At 36.7% G+C, this 23,865-nt stretch overlaps 1 protein-coding gene across 4 annotated transcripts in view; it reads left to right on the plus strand.

Annotated features, from left to right (window-relative positions):
- LOC150106269 (cytotoxic granule associated RNA binding protein TIA1-like) overlaps window positions 1–23,865 on the plus strand; it is a 665,834-nt gene that overhangs the window by 590,991 nt on the left and 50,978 nt on the right. For 3 of the 4 annotated variants that reach the window (XM_090392287.1, XM_090392289.1, XM_090392290.1), the window contains 3 exons: window positions 1,169–1,264; window positions 16,212–16,296; window positions 21,487–21,613. In XM_090392287.1, the coding sequence (XP_090248413.1) occupies window positions 1,169–1,264; window positions 16,212–16,296; window positions 21,487–21,613 (308 nt within the window). The remainder of the gene's footprint in view (window positions 1–1,168; window positions 1,265–16,211; window positions 16,297–21,486; window positions 21,614–23,865) is intronic. The other variant, XM_090392288.1, reaches the window with a different exon arrangement.

Consider the following 23,865-nt stretch of genomic DNA (forward strand, 5'->3'; position numbering starts at 1 on the left):
ACAGCCTTAATTTTCCCATCATGAAGCACCACACGGGAAGGCAATGAGTTTGCTGCTTTTCTGTGTGCGTTTTTATTTTATGAAGCAGTACACTGACAACGCTGTCAACTTTTTCCTGTCCTATTTATTGCGACTGTAATGATATTTTCCCCTTCTTCAGCGTTGCTTTCTTATTTTAACTCACTTAGCAGTCATGTGATACCTCTTCAACCTACCTGTCTCTATTTCTTAATTATTTCTCGCTGACAGGGGCTTTTTCGTTTGTTACTTTTGGCCCTTCTTGTCGAATTATCTTGTCAATTATGGCTGCTTGCCCAACTTTTTTATATTATCAACTTCACTATCTCACAGGCCTTTGTTTAAGCTGTGTTTACTCGAATCCTCGGCAGAATGTTTTTGAGCCTCATAACTCAAGCGTCGTCTATCGGGACACTGTTTTAATGACGTCAATATATCCAATAAATCCCATCTCACCGGTTACAATAGCTGCAGGCCCGTCGGGAACTTTCCCCGGCAAAATTTAAATACCTCGGATAAATGAAAATCTTGGAAAGCAAACTTTAGGAGAGTTTTGACGTGAAGGACAAAATTTTCGATAACCTTCAATTGTTACTAAATTACCAGGATTAGGTGTGGAAAAAACTGATATTAACTTTAGAAAAAGTGCATAAATTTTTGAAACCGCTAACTTCTAGAGAGAGAGAGAGATGCAAGCTCTAGCTCTTTTGCTCTCACGTGCAGCTGTTTGTGATTTCCGATAAGCAGATAATTTATTCCGTGCAAGTTAACTCAGCCACATAAAGAAGGCAGAAAGAGGGTTGATATTTGTATCAAACATCAAAGCCGGAGATACATTTTTATGTATTTGAACACATAAGGCTCAAGTATAGTTACTAATCTCATCAAGAAAATCTTTCAAGCCAACTGAGTGAGCTTTTAATTTTCATAATATTCAAGAATATCAAACAGAAGAATCATATTGAGAAATATTTTTCACATTACGAAAAAGTCAAATAAATGTAATTTATATAGTCTGTGTGTAGTAAAGGTGTTTCCTAATATGTGTGTGTGTGTGTGCGCCAGAAGGTGATATTTAATGTATTATTAGTGCAGTTCAGACTGCGGGAACAATCAAAACTAACCCATGCCTTTGTTTCTTTCTTTTCAGCAAATGCCAAGCCTCTCACCTTCGACGAAGTGTACAATCAGTCAAGCCCAACGAACTGCACGGTCTATTGTGGAGGAATTACACAAGGGCTTTCAGGTGAGTGAGTTAATATTTATAAACTACCGTTGATAGTACGCATACGTATGCCATGGCTTCAAAGAATTTGATCACTTAAAATTGGTCTAGGAATATGTAAAACAATAAGCGAACTCGAGTTTTAAAGATGCACCAAATATTACAATCCGAACCAGTGTTGTTAGCATGATTATAAGCGGAAGACTACGTTACTGAGATGCGATGTAGTCTTCTGCTTACAATTTGCAGTCAGCCATTATTTACTATTCATGGTGCACAATCGCCATTTCCCACATGGTCTAAACATTCGCTGTTTAATATGTTATGAATTAAACTACCATTTGCTAGTTATTCTAATAGCAGCAGTAATTACTTCGTGTATAAACTGCTTTGCGTAGCAGATACCCTCTTCTTCGTAAGGGATCATTTTCATCCACAGATCAGACATTGTATCCTAACAAACTGGTATACAAATGATTTGCATTTCTTGTCTCCGTTGGCAGGTCCTTTGTTTTAGCAGGGGCTGCGAAAAAGAGTATTCTATGAATTCTCTTTTTTTAAAATGATGAGTCCGTCTCTGAAACAGAGTTTTTTTTTTTTTTCATAAAAAGTTTCATGCCTTCATAGTATTTAAGGATATGAATTATTTGATTCCTAGAATTAAACGTAATAAAACTGGATCTGCTAAGAATAATGCGATTTTTCTAGAAATAAAAGAAAAAACCGCTAAACTCCTTATAAATTTAAAAGAATGCACATCGCTACTGAATTTCAAGATTACTCAGAGCAAACGTCGATACCAACAGAATGTCTAACAGCACCTAAAGAAGGAGATATAATTAATTAAAAGTAATCCGATTAAGCTTAAATCTTACCCTACTCAATGTAGATCTACGTAAGTCTTATTGCCGATCAAATTACGCGTGTGTATCGCAGTTTTTTTACATACAATTAAACGAGGATGGTACTCTTCCAATCTCGAATATAAAAGGAGAATACAATAAAGGATGCAACAGAAGGAAAGTCGCACAGTGAGCGGAATGGCAAGTGTACTACCCCCCCCCCCTCCCCTTGTATTACAACTGCACAACACTCGGGGGAAATCACGGGACGACTGACGGTACAAATTAGCCAATCACAGAAACAAATGACGGCAATTACGACCTTGTTGGTACCCCCAAAGAATTCACATTAAAAGATCCTCCTTGTTGTCAGATGTTAAAAGTTTACAATCCGAGTTGTAATTCAAGGCAGCATATTGAAAACTGTTCGGCGCGAGATTTTTATAACGCCGCACGCAAGAAAGAGCGTTCGGAATAGTTTCGTTATTAGCAAAGATTGTTATCGTTCCCAGGTGTGTCGTATATTTCCATTTGAATCTCTGGCCAACAGGAAATAACAGGAACCATTAGAAAATTAAAACTATTTCACTGAACAGGAAATGGCGGTTCGCAACTTCCATAAAACGGATGTTATTAAGATTCACTAATACTTTTGTAATTACTCCCGTTTGTTTTCTTACGATGTTTTACAATTCTTATCAAGGGAACCTGCTTAACATTTATCAGAAAAGTAACAGTATTAGCCGACAAGAACAATACTGGCATTTGTTGCTGCTTTTTTTTGTTATTATTTTTTTACAAGTTTTTCATGCCATTTTAGCAGTCAGCAAGTTACCGTCTGTTTCATTTGCATCGTTAGACTTTGCATGGAAATGTTTCGGGAATCATTAAAAACAGCTAAGGAATGAATAATACAATGGCTTTCAACATTTATGCTCTGGCGCCTCCAATCTTCAGAACATTCTGATAACCCCATTTCTTCCCATTAAATAATTTTCACAAAAACTAACGTAAAAATGTACTTGAAAAAAAAAAGATAATCGTTATAAATATTCAGCGAGCAATAGAAGGCCAGTCAGGGGATGTCTAGCTCCTTGAAATGCTCTTCACAACTTTCCTCTGTTACGCAGGATTCGAACCCGCATCGTTTACCAACTGAGCTATCGAGGCAGACAAAAAATGCACCTGCGCAACAAAACTTGAATCTTTAATCATTACATAAAAGGTCCATCGACAGAAACTACTTCTAGAAATTAAAAAAACAATTAATTTCCAGAAACTGGTTTTCAAAGCTGGTTGCAAAACACGCAGTTAATAGGCAACAAATCGCTTCGTGTTTTAGGTTGTCTTCGTAACCCAAAGGACTACATGTGTTATATATTTCTATAAGTCTTGAAATATTTTAATATTTTAAAATATTCCGGATTAATTTATTTTATTAATGTTACTGATGTAAACTTCTATATTTTAGCAGTCATTAAACAATTCGAGAATCTCATATCGGTCTGCAAAAATTAATACAGATTATCTGCTGCTGAGAACTGCTAATTGTAGTCAGTATACGCTGACAGTACACTTATCTCGGCATCTTAAGAAATAAAAAGGCGTAAGAGGATTTATATTGTTCATGGAGTAAATTAAGCCATTCAGAAAAATATTTCTGGCAAGTTTTTCTCAAAATCTTAATCCGAGCTTGTACTGATTTCTTTTCTTCTTTTCAGTTTCGTATGTTATGGCAAGAGTTTTCAAATGCCATACGTCAAAATAAAAGAATGTGTAACTAAAATAATTATTCGATCTGGTTCTTGTTAGACAAAATTTCTCCAGTTTTGCTATAGAAATAAAAGAGAAACTGTGAAGTTGAATGTGAAGTCGAATTAACCTTTAGGACCATAAGCTAGCCCTACTTCGCATAGTCGGTTTAAAATAATTACTTTATATACAAGCTATTGAGTTCGGTTTAAATAATCCACAGTCGTTGAAACATCTGGTGGATTCGATGTTTTGTGATCACTACCGGAGACCACACATGGCACTAATGTGAGATAAGTTTTTCAGTCTTTCGTGTATGGGATTAATATTAAAACAGATCGAACGGTGTGTATTTAAACACATTTCAACACGGACTACATAAATGTAAACGGATACGTTTCTTAGCTTTCATAAGATGAAAACGACGATGATGATGACTAGATATGCTTGCATGTTAGGTTGAACTCCACAATACTATCGACATCAGTATTTGTAATTTATTATATGACCTCTTTCCACGCTGTCATAAACCTGAAATTTACTTTGGAATTTTTTATATAGATGACACCTTCCTTATTTTAACGCATAAAAGGACGAAACGTTGATTTAATAGATCTAAATTAACACATATAATTTTATCGTTAAACCTTCCGTAACACTGAAAAATTAATCAATCGGTTTGTTGGCGTAAGCAGAGCCAATGCCAAAGAGCTTCCTTCTTGAAATAAATGGTTTAAACTTGTAACACATTCTCCATATAACTCTAATCGAGTTTGACAGCACAATCTTTGCGAACAGCTGTAACATCCGTCAAAGCAGCACGATCTGCGAAGAATACCCGGTGAGTGAAACAAGGGAAAATTTCTGTAATGCCACAGAGTGCTCGAGCACTTGAGGCTGCATCTGAAATTTGCATTACATCTGTTGAGTGAGGGCCACTCCTTGAGGCTTCTCCAGAGAGCATTATATTAACTGCTCGAGTAGATCTTTTAACGCAACCCCCACTGTCCACTGCGAATAAGAAGAGGTAATAGGATAAGTTGATTCGGGGATTTGACGGCTATGCACAGAAGATGTGAAACTCTTATGTGATACAAAGAATTAGCATAGGAAATTTCTAGTTTAGTGTATTCCGCCTGCGGGTGCAGAGAGAGAGAGAGAGAGATTGATTTTTAAATATTTATACATCCGTATAGCTGTTCTCGCTCTTAGCTGGTTGTCTACAGTGCTTTATTATGACACGAGATACATTATCGCAATCTTCCCTTCCTCATCCAGATTTCTCTTACCTCTGTTTATTGGCTTAACTCCTTCCGAGATTCGGCAGTTCTCTCATCCCCTTACCTAGCTGCCTGCACGTCTTAACACCAAGCCGACTGCACCGCATGTTTCATCTGCTACGTTGCTCTCTAACCGGATTAGGGAAGAAAACTTCTTCTCCACCCAGTCGCTACAAATAAGAAGCGGCAGTTATTTTGGTTCTTTTTTTTTTTTTTTTGTCTCTCACCGAGACAAGAAAATCCCTCCAAAAATTATATTTACTGCTTCAATCACGAGAGGTTATTTTGTGTATTCTACTGCTTACACGATATGATTACTCTGCCATCAACCGACCACTTCTAGCGGCCGGTCATTTGGATGAGGAAAGGTGTCCAGCATTCTCCTCTTATTTAATTTACTCCACGCCTTGAACGTAAAGAATCTTTCTTCTCCCCCCCCCCCCCCTACCCCGCTCTCCTGTTTTCAGCGCAGCGATTACAGACTTCAGATACATCAGGAGCGATAAAACTTGATGGCATTGATGAGGCCCAACCTCTCCCATCCTTAACAAATGGCGAAAACTCCTATCTTCGTAGGCTTACGATCCCTGCCGGTTTCAGTTAATGTGAGAAAACGCGAAGACCATCTAGATGGTTATAAAGTTTGGTCACGAGAGAGAGAGAAGGGCAGTCGCGTGCCAAGAAACTATTGAGGAAGTTTACAGGGGCTCCCCCAACCTCACTATGCATTACAGACTCGCGCCAGAAGTGCATGGAAAAGTGATGGCCACACGCACTTGGCCGATGACGTCATCGCGGATTTGGTGGAAGCACATAACGATAGGTAGACGGTTCCTTAAATGAGACTATCACTGATCTCTTGCTCTTCTCCCGACAGCGGTTAAGGGAGGTTGCGTGTAGCGTCGATGAAGTTTTCATTATACACTTCAGACATTTCAGCTGGAAAGTGTGTTTTGTCTCCCGCGGAAGTTGTGGACTTCGCGCAATCATCCATCGAATGACGGAAATATTTAAATCAAGAGCGGAATGTCTTTAATGATGCGACGGGATAACGTAACAGCGCATTACACATGCAGTTGAACTTCTTGTCACCGAGGTGTAAGGCATCCATCCACGGTAAAGAGAAACAGCAGAAATGGTGCTTATTCCCCCCCCCCCACCCCCCCCCCCCCCCACCCCCCCCCCCCCCCACCCCCCCCCCCCCCCACCCCCCCCCCCCCCCACCCCCCCCCCCCCCCACCCCCCCCCCCCCCCACCCCCCCCCCCCCCCACCCCCCCCCCCCCCCACCCCCCCCCCCCCCCACCCCCCCCCCCCCCCACCCCCCCCCCCCCCCACCCCCCCCCCCCCCCACCCCCCCCCCCCCCCACCCCCCCCCCCCCCCACCCCCCCCCCCCCCCACCCCCCCCCCCCCCCACCCCCCCCCCCCCCCACCCCCCCCCCCCCCCACCCCCCCCCCCCCCCACCCCCCCCCCCCCCCACCCCCCCCCCCCCCCACCCCCCCCCCCCCCCACCCCCCCCCCCCCCCACCCCCCCCCCCCCCCACCCCCCCCCCCCCCCACCCCCCCCCCCCCCCACCCCCCCCCCCCCCCACCCCCCCCCCCCCCCACCCCCCCCCCCCCCCACCCCCCCCCCCCCCCACCCCCCCCATATGGCTATGGACAAATGAAAATTAACTAACTTTCCTATTTCAGTAGTTGCAATCATAACACAATAAAACATTAAAAGCTTCGATGTCCTTTCTGCTGACTGCCGACTAATATAATTTCTGTGTATGTAATTGGATTTTCTTCTTCACTCGAGGTGATTTATTGATATGCTACAAGGTGGAGTCTTAATTAGGAGTAATTTATTATAAATCCAGCCAATGAGTTCAAAGACATTTTCTAGGATGAAGTTTAATTACTCTTAAGCAGATTTTGTTATTTTTTCCCTTCCCAAACTTCATTTAATTTTTTATCTTTAACTTCATTTAATGACAACATGTGAAACATGATCGCCTAGGTTGCACTTTTAGTGATTTAAACAGCTCGACCCACACCGTTATAAAAGTTAGACATGTGACAGGGAACATTCTTACTAGCCATTGGCTTTTGATGCATATATCTCCAAGAAAACACGTGATAAAATCCCCCCCGTTATAAATCACAGCTTTTTTAAGATATCCAAACAGTCAAAGTATTAATACTGAGGTCCAGAGACTTGTTTAGCGAAGAATTTGTTTCTGTTTAAACTTTGGTATCATCGCCTACAACGAAGGAACTATTGAGATCCTTCATGCATTTTTATCATAGGAATATCCTTTCTTTCAGTAGGTGAAATGAGAAAAATATTAAAGTTAAAAGCCTTCTATTCATAAATTAATCAGTTGCCAACAATGACATGAATTCCAGTGAAGGTCCAATCAATAGTCCAATCAGGAAGGACTTCTCTGTGCAGATTAACGATCACCAGAAATAGTGAAACTGTGCTTATTTCTAATTAAATTTACACAGAAAACAAGTCTGCGATACAAATAACGAAAACGAACGAGTTTCTCCTAAGTGTACATTAAGCATGATTCAGAATCTCGTCTAAGAAAAAAAAATCACTTCCAGAGAAAGCCATGGCCTTGAGTTCTGAAAGTTCCAGACCTCAGTAAACTCCATTTATTCAGTAGACACATTTTTTTTCGAGCAAGCACGCTCGTTTACTGGAAAGACTTCAAAAACGAGAAAGGAAAGACAAGATTATAGCACTGCATATGAGTAATGTGCACCAGAAAAAAAAGTGCAAACACGCACTCTGATGGATGGGACATTTCTCAATGCTAACTCCACTATGGAAACTTCTTTTACTTTCCATCATTCTGAGTGGGGCGAAAGGTGCTTTAATGTGTTTGGAAAATCGCTTCCAAACACATCTGGATGGGCGTAGTCTCAGAATCTGCCAATTTGTGTAATCATCACTGGCTGTGACGTCTTCCATCGTTGTTATCCTGAGAAACAATCTATGTAAGATGGTATCATTACTCCGCACTTCTGAGAAAGAAACTTCCTTGACTAAAGTCAACAATGTCATCATCTCTTAATTCCTATTATCCCTGAAGGTTAGGGCAAGCACAAGATAAGAGTTTTAGCTCGGCGATATAGAAAGAATACATAACAAGAGTAAGCAAGAACATCATTTACAGTATTGGACGGTTGTATTTTAAGATGTTAAAATTTTAAAGCATAAAGTTAACACATCAATATAGTCATTGTGTTTCGGCATAAAATAAACATAAATGTTCTGTATGAAACATAACAAAATACGTATAACTTAACGTGTCAGTCTTAAATATTTCGATAAAAAAATCTTAAGATTCAGAAAAATACATATCCCCTGGTATATTTGGGTTGATGATTAAATGAATTTATGTACATCCCACTCAAGAAGCCTACATGATATTTCGCAACATTCTCCTAGTCTGAATTATCCTAGTCCGTTATTCTCCTAGTCTGAATTAATACGTCATCATTAAGAACAGTTATTGTTGTTTGTTTTCAAATACATTGCACATCAAAAGTGACATAAACGTTCTGAAATGCATTAAAACTAGTTATTTAGTTTTGAACCAGTCGCATATGGAGAGGATATGGTTTCTCAACCCGAAAACTTGGATTTTTCATCCCCTTAAATAGTTGAATCTGCTAGAAGAATACGAGCAAATTACAGACTCTCCTAGGGTTAGTTGCTCCGGCCATGATTCCAAACAACCACACCCGATCTACAAGAATTATTCAAAATTATGCGCAGGAAAAAATGGCCGTGCAATTAACACGAAAAGCAAACGTCATCATTAAGAAATCCATAACGATAGCTACAAAACAGCAAATAAATTCTTTCCACTAAATTAATATTTTTTTTCTCTTTACCACTTCATGAACTTCATTTTTTTCTATATTTATAGGAAGAAATAACCCAAAATAATATTTAAATATAATTCGCTCTGAAAGCATAAGAAAATTATCTTTGTTTCTGTGCTCCTTTTCTCCCTATCGTTGGTAACTATTACACTTTTCAATCACTTCAGTCAAACTCGATGTAAATTGGGCAGGCTGTTTATTTTAAATGGTACTGAAGACAAACTCTAAAGGGGGAAAAATCGATAAATACTTCCAAAAGGATGTAAGAGATAATTGAAAATAATCCCCAAACAAATATCACTTCTGGCAAAAAAAAAGAAAGAAATTGATGCATGTTCGAGATAGAAGCAGGAAAAACAATTCCCATTATCTCTAACATAGGAACCTGCGAGTGCGTACTTAAGAGTAGAAGTAAAAGTCATTTAATGAAAAAAAATTAAAAAGTGGTGATCTTGAAAAAAAAATTAATTGAAAAAGGTAGAAGAATGAATGGACTTTTTATGTGAGAGATACGCTTAAATACCAAATATAAATAGGAATGAATTAAAATGCATTAGGTTATGAAATACGAGTCCCAAAATTTCTGCATTGAAAGGCGAAACTCTGATTATTTTATTAAAATCGAATGTTTTTTTTATATTTCACAGAAAATTTAATTTATTTACATTTCCACTCTTCTAGCAAAATTTTATGAGAGAGAGAGAGAATGTGCATCCGTATATTTCCGGTCTTAAAAGAAGTCTTTCATTTGGCAAAACTGACTTCTCCGCTTATCATTTGTGCTCATGCGCATACAGTCGTCGATTAGATTTATTGTTGGTCAGATGCCACTCGCATATTACGAATACGTTGAAGTTCTATATTTGTATCGTATGTGAAATGTGACAGTGAAGTAACGAACTGGCTTTGTTCAAACATTATGGTAGTTGGCGAGGCTGCTAATAGCATAAAAACGTCATAATATTGTGGAATAAGATTATTTGAAAGAAGACATCTTAAAAGGCTTCATTTAACCATTAGAACGCAAAAGATTATAAGCATCAACTGTTATTTCATATCTAAACTAGGGGGGGGGGGGCTCTTCCCCCCTGGCGCCCAATCCCCCGAGTTCCGGGCTGGTAAGACAAAAAACGTGACATAAAAACGTTTCAAATTTCGGCTTATCTTTTTATATATATAGAGTAGATAAGTAAGCAGTTGCTTCCTTTAATACTTTAAAGGTTTCGAGAAGGATCTTGTACGAAAATACACACCTTGGGCATAAGTTTCCTTAGTACTGCATTACTTAAAAGACACGACGTCCCAAACCTATATATTTGCACTTTATTAATTATTTGTGTTTATATGTATAAACTAAAATTTCATTTTTATGCTGATCAAGCTGAAAGATTCTCCCGGTAAAGATAATCTAATCAATTTCAATTCCTGTCCTGTTTTTCAGAGGAAAATCATGCTTTACTTTTCCTTATTTTGGAAACTAAATGAAACAACACAATCTTCCTTAAAATAATACTTGATGCTATCCAAAAGAGGGAAGTCTGTTTCATAATTGACTCTTCTCTCACAAACCCCCTCCGCTTGCTTTTTTCTTTCCCCATGGGGACACCCTGTTTCTGTATTATTTTCATGAAAATGCAGGTATTTTCATGGGTGCTGCTACACCGAACTGGCTGCATCATTTTTCCACTTTCCTCTAGACAGGTAAGAATGAGCATCTGTTGATCAACCTTCACGCACAGTTCAGCTTCAGATTTACTGCAACAACTGCTCATCTTCCCCTCTCATTGTATCTACTACTGTCCTTGGAAATAACTTCCCCGTACCGATTTTTGTTTTCAATGAATACAATCACAGGAAACAATTTTAATAAATTGTCCCAGACGGTTTGTAACCTCTCGTGGGTGGGACTGATATAGCAAAAGATAAATACATAATTAAAGCAATATGTGTTTTAGTAACAGTTTGAATGTATATTCTGTAATAAGTAATGATGTATTTAATATATTATCCTGTATTTACAAATATTTTTCTGCACTCTTAAATGAGAAGTATCTGATTCAATTCTAGTAATATTTTTCTTTGCTAAATTGTCGCAAACCACTTTTTTTTTTTTTCAATTTGCGCGAAATCTGCCGCATACTGATAATGTAGACTTCTCTATCTTCGTATTGAAATACCATTGTAGGTGTGGGTACGAGACTATACAGACGACATTTAAAACAACATTTTTAAAGCTACAGTTAAAAAAAAATCCAGAAATAATGGGAAAGCCAGAGTGTTAAAAAGAATGCCTGTTGAAGAAATTCAACAGGCAGTTTCTCATTTTCCGTTTCTATTAGTAGTGAATGAATCAAAGTGAGTACATCAATAATTACCCTGAGCAACAAAATTAAAATTTTTCTTTCGTCTTAAAGCGAATGTAGATGCGTCTGATTAATTTCGACATGCTGAATTCGAATATGAGCTTAAAATTTCCGTCGCCGGTAGTTTTTAGGCATCAAAATTGCGTGTTAGCATAGTAACTGCATTTCATATGAATCCATAACATCCGTATTTGAGAGTTTCCTTACATTTTAAAAAGTTTTCCATCAACAGTGGTTTCTTTAATTAAGAACCTGCAGAAATAAGCAAAGGTATACTGGTGGTCCACTTGGCTGAATGCCGCTATCAACACAAGGATCTTTCTGATGAAACCGTTCGTCGGATTCATTGCAACACGTTCAATCTGACAGCAACAGTTCAGAAGAAAAGTTCGAATTTTATAATCCAGACTTTGTTCTGCTTTTTTATACTTTTTTTTATTTTGATAAAGCACCTTGATTACTCTAGTACTTACTGCGTAATTTATCTTATCGTTAAACTGGTCTAAGTTTACTTAAATCTTATTATTATTATTATCAGTAGAGAAACTTTAATTTTGTTCTTAAGCTTTTTCGCATTGCAAATTTTGTATGTCTAAAAAAAAAAAAAAAAAAAAAAAAAAAAGAACACGAGTTCGATTCTCGTCCAAGACGTGAAAAACTGTTATCTGGTCTCTTTTGACTAAAGGTGAGTTAGCCGGTCTCATACGGAGGTAGGGGATTTTTCGTCCCCCAAAACAGGCAAACCAGCCTCGTGAACATACACTCCTACAGTCATAAAAACTGTCCCTCCCCCCCCTCCCTCTCAAAAAAACTCCAGACTCTGCGACAAGCCGGTTGGTGTTTCCCACAGTCTCATAATCATAGCGGACCCTTCACAAAGCGGGATAAAAGCGCTATAAAAAGGAAGAAGTGGTTCGTGATACATAATGGAAGAAATCACGTGATTCTACACCAAAGGTACGAGGTTTTCTTTTAGGCTAAAGTTCTTACAGTCTCTTCGAGATAATCCTCCTTAATCCTTGCCGGCAGTAAATGAGATAACTCAGAAATTGTTGAACACCTGTCTAGCAAGAAACGACAAGATCTCCAGACTTACTTGATTTGACGAGACGCACATCGGTACATCTTTCAAAACGAATTACCTTTTAAAATATTACAACAAATTGCTGAAACCAGGTAAAGGAAACTGACCTGTCTTCTAGAGTCACTAATCCAACATAACATCATATGACACAGAATGTTCATCGGCTATAAGAAAATTACCCATACTTTTCTTCCAGAGAAGAATGAGCAGTGCCCCCCCACACACACACACAAAAAAAAACACACTTACCACCTCTCTCTAATGCTAAATTACTATTGGTTTCACTTTTGTGGATGATATTCACATAAACAGAGAGAGAGAGAGAGAGAGAGAGGTGGTACGTGTGTTTGTGTATTATTGTAGTAAATGTCCTCATACGGTAGATAAATTCAGTGTGAAGCGACTGGCCGTACTGGAGGCCTAAAATGGTTTGGAAAAAAGTTCCGCGGTGATCTCTAGGGCACTGTCGGTGGAGTTAATCAGGAAACTCTACCCTAGAGATCACTACAAAAATGCATACCCGCTGTGAGATTCGAACCCACAATGTATTGATTAGAGAATAAGTACGTTAACTACTCTACTCTGCCAAATCTGGCCGACTTGACTAACTTTTTTCAAAAGAAATCGCATTCTTCCAGAAAGAGTTGAATTCCATATCGGCGCTAAACATCACCATCTATTTAGTTAGCTCATTCCCCTTGTTTTCACTATTTTGTTGAAAGGAAACGATCCCACATGATAACAGCACTTGTCTTAAAAGCTTATCTTAATGATAGATTGAATTAAACGTACCATCCACTCTGCTTGGATATATAAGCTACTGCTATAGTAACAATACTTCGAGATGTTTTGGTATTGATAATAAATAATGTACGAGCAATGATATAACACGGTATCCTAAAACACCCTATAGTTTCTCAGTTGGTCTGATATTTGTTTTGAGGCTTTGGTGACTTTTTCCCCCATAGTGAAAAGGTGGATCAATGTGATCTTGAAAGTGGACCTCAGGATGCACATGATGCGCAATGCTGTTTGTGTGCATATCTATAAGAGTAAGTCTGACTTAATCTAACCGGAATAAACATTTTTACGAGTTTCACCAACAGCAATTCATCAACTTGTTATTGATCCATGAAGGCTTCGGTGCATATTTTCATTCGGTTTATAAACAGGACAATAGCTGCCAAACCTCATTTTCAATGTATTACTCGAGTCGATGTTAATTGAAGATCTAAAGAGATAAAAAATAAACTGGGTTTTATTTGGTTGTAAATACAAATATAACGAAACCTACTGGTTTCTACTAATACTCACGACTTCAGGGTCACAATACATAAAAATAAATCCAATAAAGGCAAACATGAGCTATGTCATTACTATAAAACTAATGCAAGGTGTAAAGGAACCACTTGGGACGAGTGGTTAGAAGTGGTACGAGTTAGCTATTGTTGAGCATTGTGTGCAGATAGTTGGGCGAAAAGTTGAAGTCTGATATATGGAAAGATCTGATAAACAATTTCCAAATATTATGCAGGATCAGTCCCTGGTTCCTATTAAGTGTGCCTTGGGAAAATATAACCAGTAGATTCTCTTTAAAGTCTTCTATGCACAGCACGGAGATCTTATTCCACTTATTGTTGGGACGTGTGTAGAAAAAACGAAAAGCCAAGCCCAGGTTGTCTTCTCTGTTGCTGCTGACGCATTTAGGCTAAATTCGGACCACAAGGAAAACGTGACCATTTCAAATCGCTCATATCCAAATTTTAATAATTCCTTAAAAACATTTTCTTGAAAGGCAGCATTAAAATAGAAAAGGATAGGAGATATTTGCACTCTTCAAAGAATAGAATTTGAAATTACTCCTGAAATATAAATTGAGATCTTATATAAATAATTATCGCTGACTTTGTACGATCATAATCATAAGAAAATAGCTTCAAATTAAGTCTTGTATGCTCAGGAAGAGGGATTAAGGTGAGGAAATTTGACCTACTCGTATTTCTGCTTGTTTCTTTCCTTGTATATCAGGTTGTGTATGGAAGGGTGTAGCTGTCAATTCAAACAAGTCTTTGTAACTTCGTGTCAATCATAAGATGTCGTTAAGGTGCATATCGATAGCAAAAACACCTTTTGAATGGAAATGTCGGGTTCGAACTCTGAAGAGGATTCCAGGAATATTTATACAAGCTTTTCAACTGAAGGTTAGTTATTTCAAAACATGACGCGGTTTCTTTGAAAACAATAAATAACCGGAGTTCTGCTTCACTTCTGTCCCCCCCCCAAAAAAAAAGAAAATAATAATTTGTGCAAAACTGCACTTCTTTTCTTTTTTTTTCCCTTTATTCCTTTCAAATTTTCATCCTCCTGTGATCATCCGCTTTATTTTTCAAAAGGGAGATGGGGGCAACTTTTGTTTTTCATATTTTTATGGAAGACAATGATTTCATTATGAAAAAAAATTCAAACTTGCGTTAAGCACCCGAAAAGCCTAACGGATATCTCAATTCACTTCAAAGTGCAGAAGTTTAAATTTCAAGCCACTCACAAATTAAGTTTTATTGGTGGCATTGCATATTCTTCTGCATGCATATCGGCCTCGTGATATAATTTAACATTCAAGAGTATTCGTAGGTGAGGTATTTCCAAAAAAAAAAAATCGCTAACTCATAATAGATCTCCCGTTATCATAGTTGTGATGCTTTTTCCATCTTAAATGTTAACACTAAAATCGTTATTTATGGTTATCAGATGATCGAAATCGTAAGATCTTTTTGTACTAAAGAGTGTATTAGGTATGTTGTTTTGTTTTCTAAAAATTGAGTGCTAAGATTTTTGTAATAACAATAATAAGCATAGGACAACAAAAATACATTAACGATGTTTCTTTTAATTTATAAATTCGAACACCTCACACTTATCAGATATTACAGTCTAGAATTAAGATTGTTATCTAAAGGAATGATAGCTACACCTTCACCAAAAAAAAAAAAAAAATCAGTAGCAACCCAATCATTCTTGGGTGTAAATATCAAGAGAAAAGAGGTCTCAGCCCAGGTGGTCGTTGGACCCAATATAATCCAAGATTTTTACAGTTGATTCTGTATCAATAATAGGATTGTTTTGTGTGCTTTGAGAGGCAGCGGAAAACCCGAGTTTCCAGGAGGAAAAATCTTAGCTGTCTCCTTATGACGCCTGCTAACTAACTCTCAGTATTTGAGGCCTTAAAACGGTTCATCGCATTCTAGAGAAGATTCCACAAAAAAAAAAAAAAGTCATTTTCCGAAATGTGCTAGAGAGGTGCTACGATCCTCCCTGTCTAGCAAATGAATAACTCTGACCTAATTTGCATAACAACAGATGTGTACATCGATAATCTTGACAGTGGGAAAAAAAGAAACCAATTATTCACACGTTACCTATAAATAAGAATAAATTACCCGCTTGATGTACGTTTCCATTTTCTGAACATAAATTTGCTATTCTATCAGATAAGCTTATTCTTCCTCTGCACACTCAGCAACATTCTCGGTCTTGTAGATCACAGTAAACCATAAATCATTTTGGATACGCGTCGAGCACTAATACATTCCAACAGTTCGGTCCATCTATTCCGTGACTTCGAAACAAAACGGAAGAGGTAAATTGCTACGTATCCTATAAAATGTTTTATTCATTTTATTAGTGTTGCATGGAGAGCGTGATATATTTGACTATGAATTGCATGTTTAGATTACAACTATGATGTTTTCTCTTTGCTTCTAGAAGAGCTGATGCAGAAGACATTTAGTCCCTTCGGTCCCATTCAAGAGATTAGAGTGTTCAAAGACAAGGGCTATGCCTTCGTTAGGTAATTATGGACTTTTTTTTAAATCGCTCAGTTAAATCTGTTATAAATTTAATTTCAAAATGCAATTATCGCTGGCATCTAAATGCTGGGCCCTTGTTTCCATTAGCATTACAGTTTCTAATCTTATAGTTTTCCTTTTATTCTTCAGAAGGAATCGTACCATCTCTCGCAGCAAACCTAAATGAAATTTTTTGTAATCAAGAACGGATCAAGCAGAAAAATAATTTGCGGGACCTCGAGAGACTTCTGTTCGATCCCTACGAAATTGCACAAATATTGATTCGTTGATGAAAACAACTCCAGTCAGATCGGCAGACGTTTTACTTTTGTGTACAATCATGGGACAAGCGCACCAATGAAAAAATCTGCTGTGAATAACATATCGCTTCTCCCACATAACGAAACCAGGAAACCACAGTGTATGTGTTCTCTTGAGGCAACAGACATCACGGTCATGAAAGCGTGGGAATTGCCAACCAACCTTATACAGGAAGCGAGCTATACAATGCAAGCAGTCGTTAACTGTAGGGGTAATGGATTTTTCAGATGTGAGTCTTCAAGTAGCATCTCCATCATGATAAATGAATCAAGTGTGCTCGCACCTTTTTCTCAGTAAGATGTCTGTTCGCACAATGAATTCAGGGATCATTTACTAGCTTCATCTGTAAAGAAAAAAAAGTGAAGAGCGTTTAGTGCTAACTTCATAATACAGTAGATGCCATGAAAACTGCAACAGCCTCTGACATTTATAAGAAGGCTTACAGAGTACTGTCTTATTAAAAATTACACAGTTCACTGCATGTGAAACTATTTCGTTGACATACTTTTCTTACCCTAATTATTCTCAGTAATATGACGTCACTTTAACTGGCTTTCTGACAACACATGTTACACAAGAGATGAAAAATGTTATAATTAAAAGTTCGAAAGATGCTGTTAAATAAGCAATATTAGAATTAAACTTACTCTTTTTTTATTATTCAAATTTACAAATTGAATACACATACTTTCACAATCCGTAGATTGCAGAAACTTTGTACTGTTTTACTAAAAATTGATGCGAAGAAGAAAAAAAATTACTAAAAAAGGATTCCATATGCCTATTTGGAAACGAAAAGGTTTAAAAAGATACATTGGAATTAGGGTGGCCAACTGTCCTGATTTACCGGGAACATTCCCGGAATCCGTATCCTTTGTCCCACATTCCGAAATATGTCTGAAAGTCCCGGATTTCATAAACGACAAGGCATTGTAATTTTAAATAATAATAAATAAATAAACCAGGAAAATTAATTACAGGTCCCGTTTTAAACTAGAACCTGTCATTAATTTCTGGTTTGAGCCATTGCTGTGACTGAGTTGTTATTAATAATGTTTAAGAATGGAGAGATGGTTCCTATGATAGTACGAGTGCCTAATTCCTTCATTTTAGATTGAACAGTTTCGTAGACTGATAGTGAGTCACGTTCACAATTCTTAGTTAAATTATACTTCATTAGAAATGTAACAGGACAGCAATTATAATTACTTATAGTACAGTTCATTTATCAATAAACGTAACTATATAATATACATTTTATTTGATTAAATAATGCTGCTAAAAGAAACGACAAAATAAATAATTCTGGATGCGAATTCTTCTGCAAAAAATTCTGATGTGTGACCTTCGCACATATAATGTTAGGGAACGTAAAAAAATAATGTTTCAGTTTATGAATTTCTGAAGTTCGGAGATTTGAAGTTCGTAAAAGTAATCTTGTTGACATATTATTGTCAACAAGATTACTTTGACAATAATATGTCAAGTTCCTGTATTTAAAATTTATCAATGCAAAGGAATATTCACCTTTTTTATCATTACACTCAAATAAATAAATTCTTTCATTGCTGTTTATAATTGCAATTAGTTCGTTACCATCAGCTTAGGATTTACTGAAATTTCAAGAAATTTGATGAAATTTAAGTAGAACTATGTTTACCTTAGGCAGCCATGAATCCGTATTCATGGAAAAAAATTGCTAACCTCATATTTTAAATTGATAGCAAGAAGTTTTTACATCCCGCATCCTTCTAACTTAGCTATGCTGCCTAGAAAAATCAAGAAGAAAAAAAAAAACAGCGCAAGTGTAACCATACAACTTAGGTTCAGTAGTTGGCAGTAGCATTAATAGCCTGAGAATAATGTTAAATATTTATTTTTTGACGTTAAAAGCTGAGTAGCAGAACTTAAATTTTGTACCTCTTTTGAGTACGAATTCCACGTCAAGCCACTTCGAAGCACAAATGGAAATGATCCCAGCAGTGTTAATACTGACTTATTTTTGCAATAAACTTCCGTGAGTGAAAAAAAAATCGATTTACTGAAGCAGTTCATTTCATGATACGAAACTAAATTGTAACGTAATATACTTGATAGAACCACCAGCAAGCGACATGTCTAATAAAGAAACATGTTCCTTTTTTTTTATGTGAATCCCACCCACGAAAGGCTGTAAACCTATCGTGCATTTAACATCACGGGCGGGATGATGGTTAAATAATACGAAAACACTGACCTACAGATCCAAACAATGCACCTTTTCAAACCATTTCAGATTTCCAATAAGGGAGGTGGTCTCACACCAGCCATCAAAAATTGTCCACCACCTAAACGAAAGTAATATACTTTGATAGAGTTTGGCTTCAGTTGACATTAGAAGCAGCCTTTCATTTTATTTTATTTATTTTCTTTTAACAACTCCCATTCCAATTTAATTATTGTAAAATTTTATTGCAAACACTCACTTTCTAATTCCAGAGGTGGGGTAATATCTGCTTTTGATTATTACTATTATTATTACCGATACCTTCGACGGGGTGTAGCATAGAGGCAGCCTACCTCACGGCGCGGATTAATAAGGGCGCTCGTTCAGCCATATTGCGGTAGGCGCCGTCGCTACGCTAACAATTTCTGTTAGCGTAGCAAGTGCGAAAAGAAGTTTTTCCAAGCTTAAACTGATTAAAAATAATTTGCGAACAAGCAATAACCCAAGAAAGAATGGTTGGTCTAACAACTATATCGAATAGCGGCGGACATCGCTTATAATTTAAATTTAGAACAGCTTGTAAACAATTTTATTGTGCGATGTCCCCGTACAGCAAACGTTTAATTAATATTATTACGAAATTGTTTTGCATTAATGTTTCTCTTGTAATAAAAAAAAATAGCAATTGGTGATTTTCTTTATTTTTGTCTTATAATCTATCAGGGCGATATTTAATTGTTTGCCTCTGGGCACGATCTAATCTGGCGACTGCCCTGATTATTACTATTATTACGTGACACCTCACTAAAAGTTCTTGGAACCCAGGGAACTGAGAAACCATATATTGAAACATTAAAACATATTTACAATAATGCAACTTCTGTAATTAAATTATATAAAAAGAGTGAAAAGTCCCCAATACAAAAAGGCATCCGGCAAGGCGACACCATCTCCCAAATTATTTACAGCTGCACTAGAGAAAGTCTTTAGAATCCTTGATTGGGAAACAAAAGGAATAAACATAAATGTAGAAAGACTGCATCATCTGAAATTTGTAGATGATATTGTCCTAATAGCAGATAATCTTGAAGATCTGGAAGAAAGACTAAATCAACTAAATGAAGCCTCCAAAGTAATTGGATTAAAAATAAATAGAGAAAAAACAAAACTAATGATGAATAAATACATAACCCATAGAACTGTCAAAGTTGAAAACCATGAAATAGAACAAGTTACTTCATATGTATATAAAAGAGATTGAACGAAGAATTCACCTTGGATGGATGGCTTATGGGAAAATGAGACACATATTCAGAAGTGACATCCCTATGAGTCTAAAAAGGAAAGTTTTCGACCAGTGCATACTTCCTCTCCTAACAGACGGAGGAGAAACATGGACTTTAACAGAAGCCCTAAACAAAAAGCTGAGAACAATACAACATCGCATGGAGAGAAGTATGCTAAAAATAACATTAAGAGATAGGAAAACAAATACCTGGATAAGATCTCAAACAGGTGTCATGGATATTGCAAAATACATTAAACAGGCAAAGTGGAGATGGGATGGCCATATTGTCAGATGCAGTGACTGGAGATGGACTAGAAAAACAACAGAGTGGAGACAAATAGTTGGAGGAAGACCGAGAAGAAGGTGGAGGGATGAACTGGAACAAATTGCAGGAGTGAGATGGATGGGAGAGGCAGAAAACCGAGTGGTCTGGAAAATCATAGGGAAGAACTTCTTCCAGCAGTAGATAGACCCAAAAGGTTGAAGAAGAAGATGAACAGCAGAACTATACTCATTGACAAAAGATTTGTCTTCCATTCTTTTCAGTTGCGAATATGAAAGTATGTTTTACAAATAATGTAAAAGGACAAATTAATATAATTAAGGTTTGGATTCCTGGATTCGACATATCAAACGCAGCAACTTTCTTCAGTTCCATCACATACTGCATTTTTTTCTTTTTCTTTTTTTTTTTTAAGAATAAGGATTTTGTTATTTGTATTCAGTCGAAAGTCAAGTTTTCTCGTCTATGAACTGCATTTTTCTGTAAAACACAAAAATCGACGTTACACAAATTACACCTACAAACGTTCATCAAGAGGACGTTACTTCCCGCTAATCTGAGGGAATTTTCCTATTGACAACCTCTAGTGGAGGTTGGCGATAAGTCGAGTATGACTGCAGTATGAGTTGATTGTAGAAAGCTTACACCACACGCACACAAGCCCTTCATGGTGCGCAGCAGTTTAAAATATTGTATATTTATTAGGTATTGTTTCTGGGAAAATTCCCATGCTACTCCTCTTAAAATTGTATATTTATTTTGTTTCAGTTCAAATAACGTTCTAACGGCTGTTTATTTCGTTCTTGACGATACAAGTGGTTGTATGAAGTTCTAGTACAATTTCTACTTCTGGAACTTCAGCTTGGCCTTGTCTCATGAATGAAACAGTCACTGCATTCTAAAATCATGTACATGAAACCAAGGTCCGTGTTAGATTTTTAATTTTAGTTTTATTGTATATGTATGTAACCTCAAGCGATGTATGGATAACACATAATGATAATAATGTACTTATTAAGAACAAAATTAAAGTGCTGTGTAAAGTATATTTATGTGGTGTGCACAGCTTATACTGTATTTTTTCTTCACGTTAGGTTTGCAACCAAAGAGGCGGCAACACATGCCATAGTTGCCACTCATAACACGGAGGTGAACGGTCAAACGGTAAAGTGTTCTTGGGGCAAGGAAGCTGGAGACCCAAACAATCAGCAGCAACAACAGGTGAGAACTATTTATTGCTGTCACAAGGATATCACCGTAAATTATTATTAGTTTTCCCACCGGCGTCAGTTTTGTATACTCAGCAAGGTAACACCAGATAGTTCCTTATTATAGCCTATTTCTTCCAAATATTCCTTAAATGCATTTCTTACTCATGCGTTGCAGAGAAAACGGATCTAAAAGTAAAGAGATAGAGGAAAGGCAGTCATTCTTTAGATGGTTAAAGAGTTTCGTATTAAATGATGCACACCCCCACAGTTGCTTGACCACAAGTGTAATAAGTATATTTAGTACAGACCGAGTATAGCACATTGTCCCTTCACTGTTATGTATAGATACAGCTAGGTTCAATTTTATCGAAATGATAGCAACATTTTGATTAAAAAATTTTGATACTAGTAACAATAGTATCAAGTCGAATGCAAACACTCTTAGGGCACAGTTGAATTTTTGCGCTTATGACCAACTGTGACAGCAGTTTTATAATAGCATTTCCTAACTACAGAGAAAAACAAACCACGGAATTCCAAACATTAAAATTTTCTGTAGTTCAGTTCAAGCTATTCACTCCCAATAGATACAATGTGCTAGTGATGAAAGAATATATCTGTATTGCATCCATTAGTTTTACAGTTGATGGATTCACTATAGATCATTTTTATTATTACATTTCGTAGATAACATTGGTTGTATTTTATTTTGAATTTTTTTAACAAAGACCATTTTTCAATAATATTACTTTGAGCAAATTGAAGCCTAACGTCCGTTAACTCCAAACGATCACATAACATAATTTTCTAAAGTACATTACAAAAACGAATCCAATTAATGGCAAATTTTACCCCTATTCTAGAAAATCAATAAAATATTCTGCTAACAATAATCGATAGACACGCTACATATCCCCATGCCATCAACTAGCCTTATTCAATAATAATAGCCTTAATAATTGTCATATATTACGTAGTGTATTTGCCGCTAACAAACTAAAAATGACGGAATGCTATTTGAATGCGAGTTAATTCGCTTAAACAAAAATTCAGTTAAGAACTAAATTTTTGTCGTGGTTTTTTTTTTTTTTTTTTTTGTTGAATAGAATATGTATGACTGAAGTTAGACTCGAACCTAGAATGTCTGGTGTAATAGCACAGAGCTTCCCCTCAACTCCCCTGCCATTGAAACATTACACCACATCAGTATATCTAATTTTATTATATATAGAGAGGGAGATATAATTGCAACATATAGAGAATATCCGAAAGTTGAATCTGCAACATACAAAAAAAAATCTGAACCATTCTTCTAATAATATTAAGTAAATCTGAGAAGGTAAAATCAAACAGACGAAACTCGATTTTTAGGACAATGTTGAGGTATTCCAAACAAGGCATCAATAATGGAATTAATTAAAGATGATATCTGTATAGAAATAAGAAGTTCAAGTGGATTCTCAGTAGATTTCTGTTAACCGAATTATCGGTTTATTTTTAAAAAAATATATAATTTTGTTAAATTAGCTAATTAATTGGATTAAACTACATTAAACTATTAGGCGAAACTACCTACATAGTACGGCAATCCCTCGATTAATGCGCCCTCCCGATTAGTGCGTCATTTTTTTTCGATACCCAAATTCGATTAGTGCGCCTCTAAAATTCGATTAGTGCGCCTATATACATCTTAAAAATAAATGTTACAGATTTTAAAAATTTTCAATCTATACATTTTTTATGGCTAACTATTTTAAAAAATCACTCACCAGGATGAAATAATTTAGTTACCGATTTGAAACATTTTAGAGAGTTATTTTTTAATGGATACTATACTATTTCCATGTACGCTATGTTCCAAATTTACCGCCAAAATTTATGTCGTCTGCTTTACATAGCATTTTGCTGATCATATCTCGTGCAATTGTTTTCCGTGCTTTTTTATTTTAAATTATTTTCCTAACCTTTAATCATGAGAAAAAGAATGAGTGAGCAAAAAACAGAAGTGTGAAAATGATTCGGAAAGTAATCTGATTGGAAGAAAAACTTGAAACAATAAAGAAAAATGAACAAGGCGAGTCCAGAGCAAAGATAGGACAAGAACACAAAAATGGGTGAATCAACTGCTGAATACAAAGAGAAAGGTAAGGCTGCTTCAAGTTCATCCTGCATGCACTTGAAATCAAAGTATTATAATGATTGAATTAGAGAGACTTCTTTTTACATGAATCGAAGATTGTAACCAAAAACGGATCCCGCTAA

The sequence above is a fragment of the Typopeltis vanoorti genome, chromosome 5, assembly GCF_054136105.1.
Source record: "Typopeltis vanoorti isolate ZY-2024b chromosome 5, IOZ_Tvanoo_1.0, whole genome shotgun sequence".
Taxonomy (NCBI): Eukaryota; Metazoa; Arthropoda; class Arachnida; order Uropygi; family Thelyphonidae; genus Typopeltis; species Typopeltis vanoorti.